General features: G+C 46.6%; 1 protein-coding gene across 1 annotated transcript in view; it reads right to left on the bottom strand.

Annotated features, from left to right (window-relative positions):
- Positions 1 to 108: 108 nt before the first annotated feature.
- PITPNA (phosphatidylinositol transfer protein alpha) overlaps positions 109 to 9,033 on the bottom strand; it is a 44,577-nt gene continuing 35,652 nt past the window's right edge. The window contains exons 11-12 of the mRNA XM_053567767.1: positions 5,532 to 5,600; positions 109 to 2,653 (exon numbers count right to left, since the gene is read on the bottom strand). Coding sequence (XP_053423742.1) covers positions 5,556 to 5,600 — 45 coding nt within the window. The 3' untranslated portion in view covers positions 109 to 2,653; positions 5,532 to 5,555. The remainder of the gene's footprint in view (positions 2,654 to 5,531; positions 5,601 to 9,033) is intronic.

Here is a 9,033-nt window from a genome sequence, read left to right as displayed (position 1 = left end):
CTTTTCCTAATCCTGCCCTGGTAAAGTGGGGGGACATCAGTAAGAGTTAGAGGATATCTAAGTTGGAAAATGGACATATGGACATCAATAAGCTGGACTCCAGAAAGCTCTGTCTAGGATTTTATTAGACTGCTTTTTTCCTCAATATATCTGTATTGGAAGATTGAGACAAAAAGGCACAAATTCACATTAAATAAACAAGGTAATCTAATCAATTCTACAAAGTGTAGTTTGTAAAAGTAGCACTAGGAACCAACCAAAATAAGTCAGGGAGTCTCAGTAGGGATTGTAAAAGGAGAACTTGGGAAGATTTACATGTGCCCTTGATGCTGACCCTGTCCCTGACCTCTCTTCATGAGAAGGCCAGAGCCCAGCACCCCTCCTACAGAGGTACTGCTGCTTCCAGTTGGGACTATGACCCTGGAAATCCAATGGAAGCAGCTGGTCTGAATGAAGAGGCATGGGACATACTCAGGTACTATCCCTGGAGCTGAACCTTTATTATTAAGTCCCTCAAGTGCCAGTTAGTTTGGGGGTGGGTAAGGAGGGAAGGGGTACTTAAAAGAAGCCAACACTGTTGCCCAGCAGCAACACCATCCATGGAGATGGAACAGACCAGGGACATCCTTTATGGTTATGTGGGCAAGAGCTCCAGACTGAGGTTGACCTTTGCTCATAAATGGATGCTTTCAAACTGGGGCAACAGGTAGAGGTGGAGTGATATGTGTGGATCTCAAACGAGCTGAAGGAAGAAGACTAACATCTGCTGACCCTCAAACTACATAAACAACTGTCTGTTTAGAATACAATTTTTTCTCCCAAGATAACTCACATCTGGACTTTACCTGATTGATGAATGAAGGGAAATTTTTAAGCACAAATATAATTCATAGCTGATACAGAGTTTGTAGGAAAACACTTATATTTTCTCCAGTAGGAATGCCTCTTCTCCCACTTTCCCAAATAAACGCTACCAGCAGTTGAGATACTACTAACCAACTGAAATGCCCCAGATGCATTACTAAACACTCCCGGAGGTGAGGAGACGAATATGGAGGAAGATGTCTGCAGTAGGACATCTCCCTGGTCCCAAAGGGACCTCAATGAATGTCAGAGCTAACCATGCTGAGGGGTCTGAATCTGTCCATCTTTAGCTCAGGAGGGCCACAGGGCAGCATCCATGAGGATGTCACAGGTGCAATCCTGTGAGACGCTCCCTTATTGCACTTAGAAATAAGTAAGGCAAACAAACTGACAAAAACAAAGATGAATCATCTCATCCCACTTCTCACTTCCCCCAACAGAGAGATTTGGTCTCTCTCATTAGCAGATGCACCCAGGCCAGCATGGGCTTGGATCAAGCCAGCATACTTCACAAGGTTGGAGGAATGTCAGGTGGAACCACCGCTATGGCAGATTCTCCCACTAAGAAGCTGTACTTGGGTTCTGCCAAGTTGTAGGAGACTATGAAGTACTCGGCAGCTTCTATTCCCCTGTAGCCTGGACTCCTTTGCCAGTTTACTTTGGTAGAGTTCTATACTATGATCACTACTTGCTTTTGATTGTCCAGGACAGAACTCAGCATGGGGGCAGGATGAGCTGAGTTCTTGATCCCCAAATTCCTTTCCAGCAACTGGAGACAAGAGGGAACATGTTCTGCTGGAAGAAAGCTTTTTGCATGCTCATTTTGTGCAGCATGAAAAGATCAGGACTCTCATGTCCTAATCAGCCTCAAAGACAGAGGACAGGGACCTAAGAAAGCACAGAGAAAAGAAGATTATTGCTGAGTGGCAGCACCAACCCAAAAGGGAAGAGGAGCACAGACAAACAGAGCTCCTGGGGGTCAGACTGATCCATACCTATGGGGCAGACTCACTTCTAAGGGCCACAATTGGACAATTCCCTCCAGGTGGAGAGTTGATTGGGGTGTTTTGTAGGCTCTGCAGAGAGAGGCAGAGTGGGCAACAGGAGGGCTGAGAAACCACAGGTATTTCTAAGAATAGTGACTACAGATACAATGACTGGGGCAAAGATTATGTGTATTAGTTAAAATTTTCTTAAACAGAGACTGGCTAGGCCTTGGGTACCTCCATGGTACTTAGAGCACTCTAACAGTAGGGTTACTGGGAGCAGATGTCAGAGTTACAAAGCCACATTGCTAGTCTGTGGAACTGGGGGGAAAAATCTCTGTATTTCTAACTCATCCCCTCTCCCTAGGTGAGTAGTCAAAATTGCAAAATCTGCCCAGGAAACAAAATACCTCAGTTAATCCCAAGGTTGAAAACAAATGAATTAAATCATTTAAATCACCACATCACAAAAGGCAGCTATTTTGAAAGACTAAAAATATCACTTGGAAATAAAGGTGGGGGTACACATGGAAATGCGTCAGAACACAATGGAGAGAGGGAGGAGCTGTAAATACAGCAACCTACACGCCATATATCTCAGAGGAGCAGGCTCCCGCACGCACGGGCTTTGTAATACCGGACGGGTCTATTTGTTCACAATATTAAAGGGCATCTAGAATTAGCTACAGTAAGGGATTGAAAGTTGCCTGAAGAATGGGCACAGAAAGGCTGCGTCCGAAGATGGCCTGTCACTCAGGAGGGTGGAGCTGCTGGGCCTTCCTGTTGACCACTGTCTTGCAAAACTAGAAGAGAAATGCAGTTATTAAGGAGACAACAGTGAAAACAGAAACATGAGAAACATGCTGTAAATCATCTCGAATGGAGGAATTTCAAAAGGAGGAAGGATGCCAGTTAATGGAGAGGGGAGTGGGAGGAGAGAGGGCACTGAGCCTGAGTGGTGACTGAGGAGCAACAATCCACTTAATCCTACACCTCTGTCTCCCAGAGATGCTTTAAGGACATGGGACAGGGAGAGGAAACAGTCACTGCTGGTGAGACCCTAGGTCTCCCTTGCCTCTTAGAGCAGCAGTTCTAAATCTGTGGGTCCTGACTCCTTTGTAACAATGAAAATACATCCTGCGTATCAGATATTTACATTACAATTCATAACAGTAGCAAAATTAGTTATGAAGTAGCAATGAAAATAATTTTATGGTTGGGGGTCACCACAACATGAGGAACTGTATTAAAGGGTCGAGGCATTAGGAAGGTTGAGAACCACTGTGCTGGAGGATGGCCAGTGTTTATTTGATAAGCAAACGTTCTCTCAGAGCCTAACTGGGAGCACGGCAGGTTTTCCATTCCATGATGAAGACCGCTTTGTGCTGGTGGAATGACATGAGTGCAGGGCAGAGAGGAACCAGCACTGGGAGCTGATAGAAGGAAGGGGCTTGGGGGAGAATAACAACATGAAACAATCACCCCATTCCAGCCCTACGTCCTGGGCAGAAACATGTTCCTGATGTGTAAAAGATACCACCTGGGTCTTGGCGCCTGCAGCTCAATGGTTACAGTGCCAGACATACACCAGGGTTGGCGAATTCAAACATGGCCTGGGTCTATTAAACAACGACAACTACAGCAAAAATTAGCTGGGTGTTGTGGTGGGCGCCTATAGTCCCAGCTACCTGGGAGGCTGAGGCAAAAGAATCGCTTAAGCTCAAGAGAGGTTGCTGTGAGCTGTGATGTGACAGTACTCTACTGAGGGCGACAAAGTGAGATTCTGTCTCAAAAAATAAATAAATAAAAAAAAGATGCCACCTGGGCTCGATGCCTATGGCTCAAGCAGCTAAGGCACCAGCCACGATACACCTGAGCTGGCGGGTTTGAATCCAGCCCAGGCCCGCCAAACTGATGGCTGCAACCAAAAGACAGCCGGGCCTTGTGGAGGGTTCCTGTAGTCCCAGCTACTTGGAAGGTGGAGGCATGAGAATGGCTTGAGCCCAGGAGTTGGAGGTTGCTGTGAGCTGTGATGCCACAGCACTCTATCCAGGGCAGCAGCTTGAGGCTCTGTCTCAAAAAAAAAAAAAGAAGCCACCTGATGAGAACAGCTACTTAGTATGGGATTGGGTGTACAAATAGGAAGAAAACACCAGACACAACAAAGGACATTAAGAAAAGCTGTCTGGGGCGGCGCCTGTGGCTCAGTCAGTAAGGTGCTGGCCCCATATACCGAGGGTGGCGGGTTCAAACCCGGCCCCGGCTGAACTGCAACCAAAAAACAGCTGGGCATTGTGGCGGGCGCCTGTAGTCCCAGCTACTCGGGAGGCTGAGGCAAGAGAATCACCTAAGCCCAGGAGTTGGAGGTTGCTGTGAGCTGTGTGAGGCCACGGCACTCTACCGAGGGCAATAAAGTGAGACTCTGTCTCTACAAAAAAACAAAAGAAAAAAAAAAAAGAAAAGCTGTCTGGCAGCAAGTTTTGTTTTTTGGTTCTGTTTTTTTTTTTTTTTTTGAGATAGAGTCTCACTTTGCTGCCCTGAGTAGAGTGCTGTGGCATCATAGCTCATAGCAACCTCAAACTCTTGGGCTCAGGCAATTCTCTTGCTACAGCCTCCCAAGTAGCTGGGAGTATAGGTGCCCACCACACACCTTGCTCTTGCTCAGGCTGATCTCAAAATCCTGAGCTCAGGCAATCCACCACCTTGGCCTCCTAGAGTGCTAGGATTACATGTGTAATCCATCCGTCCCCTGGGCAGCAAGTTTTGTGGGTTTTTTTTTTTTGAGACAGAGTCTCACTATGTCACCCTTAGTAGAGTGCTGTAGTGTCATAGCTCACAGCAACCTCTAACTCTTGGGCTTAAGCAATTCTCATGCCTCAGCCTCCCAAGTAGCTGGGACTACAAGCACCTGCCACAGCGCCCAGCTATTTTTTGTTGCAGTTGTCATTGTTTAGCTGGCCTGGGCTGAGTTCAACTGCCAGCCTGGATGTATGTGGCTGGTGCCCTAACCACTGAGTACGGGCGCTGCCCAAGGGCAGCAAGTTTTTTTTTTTGTAGAGACAGAGTCTCACTTTATGGCCCTTGGTAGAGTGCCGTGGCCTCACACAGCTCATAGCAACCTCCAACTCCTGGGCTTAAGCGATTCTCCTGCCTCAGCCTCCTGAGTAGCTGGGACTACAGGCACCCGCCACAACGCCCGGCTATTTTTTTTTGGTTGCAGTTTGGCCGGGGCCGGGTTTGAACCCGCCACCCTCGGTATATGGGGACGGCGCCCTACCGACTGAGCCACAGGCACCACCTGGCAGCAAGTCTTTTAAGGGAATGCCAGGGTTTAGGAGCTAGGAACTGGCTCTGGCATGGAAGGAGCAGGCTGTGCCCAAGCAAGATAGCTTCAACTTGAGATGGCTCACACTGGAGAGGGGAAGGGTGATTGGCAGCAGATAAACTCCACTTCCACCACCCAGTCCATGTCTTTATAAAACATGTTCCTGAAATGTCCTAATAGTCATAATCTCCTTCAATGAAAGCCTGAGAGGTGTTTAGCATAGCAGTCATCATCATTAAAAGGGAAGGATAAAGAATAAAGTAGGTTTTCTGATGCCATCATAGGCTGCTGAGGCCTTGAGAACCTCCACTGATTTTAGCTTCTATGATATGCACACTGAGAAATTTAGTACATACAGTGCAGAAGGGGGAGGGGTGGCTTTAGTCATCTGCTGTCATTCCTTTGACTGGGTCCTTTTGTCTCATCTGAAACAGAAAAAGCAAGAAATATTAAAGGCTGCTGCTGGAACTCCATCACAATACATCCCTCCTCAATGCTGCCAATAAACAGGGTGGAGCACAAAGCAAAAAATCTGGATAGAATTCTGTATACAGACAACCAAAGCCATACCATTTATAGCCCTTTGTCACTGGTCTCATCATCCATGATTTCTGCTGCTTTCCCCTGCATCACAGTGTTGAAGTTAGTTCTTAAGTACCTCTCTGTTTTATTCACTCACTCATTCAACAAACATTTATGAAGCATCTCTCTTTTTTTTTTTGAGACAAAGTCTCACTTTGTTGCCCTGAGGAGAGTGCCGTGGTGTCACAGCTTACAGCAACTTCTTAAGTCTTGGGCTCAAGTGATCCTCTTGCCTCAGCTTCCTGAGTAGCTGGGACTACAGGCACCCACCACTACACCTGGCTGTTTTTTTAGGTACGGAGTCTTGCTCACTTTAAGGCACTGAAAAGTAGTCACAAACAATTAGCACTCCTAAAGGAAAACCATTCTCATTATAAATAGGTACAGCCATTTGGGAAAAAATTTGGCAAAAAATAACAAGAGCTTCTCATCACCAGGAAATGGAGGCCAAAAAATAAAAAAATAAAAAAAACCCAAAACCCACTGAAAGCCTTAAATTCTTTAATTCCACTTGTGGGAATTCATCCTAAGGAAATAAACCTAACAAAACAAAACCACAAAGATCTGAGTGCACAAAGATCTTCATCACAGCAACTACTTAGAAACAAGAGCAAAACATTTTGCAGTCACAAACATGTATGTGAAGAAATTATTTTTTTATTTATTTATTTTTTTGTTTATTTTTTTTGTAGAGACAGAGTCTCACTTTATGGCCCTCGGTAGAGTGCCGTGGCCTCACACAGCTCACAGCAACCTCCAACTCCTGGGCTTAAGCGATTCTCCTGCCTCAGCCTCCCGAGTAGCTGGGACTACAGGCGCCCACCACAACGCCCGGCTATTTTTTGGTTGCAGTTCAGCCGGGGCTGGGTTTGAACCCGCCACCCTCGGTATATGGGGCCGGCACCTTACTGACTAAGCCACAGGCGCCGCCCAAAACTTCTTTTTTTTTTTTTTTTTGGTTTTTGGCCGGGGCTGGGTTTGAACCCACCACCTCCGGCATATGGGACTGGCGCCCTACCCCTTGAGCCACAGGCACCACCCGTGAAGAAATTATTTTAATGGGGCGGTGCCTATGGCTCAAGGAGTAGGGCGCCGGTCCCATATGCCGGAGGTGGCGGGTTCAAACCTAGCCCCGGCCAAAAACCAAAAAAAAAAAAAAAGAAATTATTTTAATGGGAAATACTTCATTGTAATATTTATTTTTTCTTCTTATTTATTTATTTTTTTTGTAAAGACAGAGTCTCACTTTATGGCCCTCGGTAGAGTGCTGTGGCCTCACACAGCTCACAGCAATCTCCAACTCCTGGGCTTAAGGGATTCTCTTGCCTCAGCCTCCCGAGTAGCTGGGACTACAGGCGCCCGCCACAACGCCCGGCTATTTTTTGGTTGCAGTTTGGCCGGGGCCGGGTTTGAACCCGCCACCCTCGGTATATGGGGCCGGCGCCCTACCGACTGAGCCACAGGCGCCGCCCTCTTCTTATTTTTTTTTTTGAGACAGAGTCTTACTTAGTTGTCCTCGGTAGAGTACTGTGTCATTATAGCTCACAGCAACATGCAATTATCTTGCCTCAGCCTCCTGAGTAGTTGGGACTTCAGGCACTTGCCACAATGCCTGGCTATTTTTTTTTTAGAGATGAGGTCTTGCTCTGGCTCAGGCTGATCTTGAACCTGTGAACTCAGGCAATTCACCCACCTTGGCTTCCCAAGTGCTGGGATTAGAGGCAGGAGCTACCTCGCCTCGTTTCTTTCTTTCTTTAGAGAGAGTCTCACTTTGTCACCCCCAGTAGAGTGCTATGGTGTCATAACTGACAGCAATCTCACTCTTGGGCTTAAGCAATCCTATTGCCTCAGCCTTCCAAGTAGCTAGGACTATAGGCACTGCCACAATGCCCAGCTACTTTTAGAGATGGGGTCTTACTCTAGCTCAGGATGGTCTCGAACTCATGAGTTTAGGTGATCTGCCTGACTTGGCCTCCCAGAGTGCTAGGATTACAGGCATGAGCCACTGCGCCCAGCTCATTGTAATATTTGGAGAAAAAAAGATAACCACCCAGTATAAGCAATGTGATCATAACGAAGTAAAAGTGTGCAGACAGACTTAGAAAATGTACAAAATGGCTGAGCATGGTGGCTTATGCCTGTAACCCCAGCATTTTGGGACACTGAGGTGGGAGGACTCCTTGAAGCCATGAGTTTGAGGTTACAGTCAGCTGTGATAACACTGCAAGACCCTGTCTCAAAAAAAAGGTGATGAGAAAGGGTCAGGCAACATTCACATCCTAGTATATGGCCAGGGAAACCAGCTACCAAGAGGCTTCAAAGACAGCCTTTAAGGAGGGGCAGAGAAGCAAGGGTGTCTCTCAGCTCACGAACAGCTTAAGTCTAGAGGGATAGGTTGTGGAGGGACCAGGGCAAACAGAACCAACAAAGACTTAGAAAGGAAGCCTTAGCAAGAAAATTCTGCAGGATCCCAGTCTGAGCAACATAGCAGGACCTCAGTTCTTAAAAAAAAAAAAAAAAAGAGCCAGGTGTGGTGCACGGAGGATCATCTGAGTCCAGAAATTTGAGACCCTGTCTCTCTCCCCCACAAAAAAAGAAAAAATTCTTGAATAGCCGGGCGTTGTGGTGGGCGCCTGTAGTCCCAGCTACTCGGGAGGCTGAGGCAAGAGAATCGCTTAAGCCTAGGAGTTGGAGGTTGCTGTGAGCTGTGTGAGGCCACGGCACTCTACCGAGGGCCATAAAGTGAGACTCTGTCTCTACAAAAAAAAAAAAAAAAAAGAAAAAAGAAAAAATTCTCCAGGATCTTAATTATGCACTCAAACACACAGAATCTTTGATGTTTTTCAACAAAAGTTCCAGACTCCAGTAAATAAGAAAAGAAGTTTTCTGGGCTGGGCAAGGTGGCTCACACCTGTAATCCTAGTACTCTGGGAGGCCAAGGCAGGTGGACTGCCTGAGCTCACAGGTTCGAGATCAATCTGAGCCAGAGCAAGACCCTGCCTCTAAAAATAGCCAAGCATTATGGTAGGTGCCTGTAGTCTTAGCTACTCGGGAGGCTGAGGCAAGAGGATCGCTTGAGCCCAAGAGTTTGAGGTTGCTGTAAGGCATTAGGCCATGACATTCTACCAAGGGCAACAAAATGAGACTCTGCCTCAAAAAAAAAAAAGTTTTCTTAAAAACTTTTTTTAATTTTTTGTTTGTTTTTGAGACAGAGTCTGCCCTATCACCCAATTTGGAGTATAGTCAGTCATCTCACGGATCAAGAGTATAGTCTGA

The sequence above is a fragment of the Nycticebus coucang genome, chromosome 18 (assembly GCF_027406575.1).
Source record: "Nycticebus coucang isolate mNycCou1 chromosome 18, mNycCou1.pri, whole genome shotgun sequence".
Classification (NCBI taxonomy): Eukaryota; Metazoa; Chordata; class Mammalia; order Primates; family Lorisidae; genus Nycticebus; species Nycticebus coucang.
The sequence above is the reverse complement of the archived record's forward strand: the minus strand, read 5'-3'. Positions and strand labels throughout refer to the sequence as shown.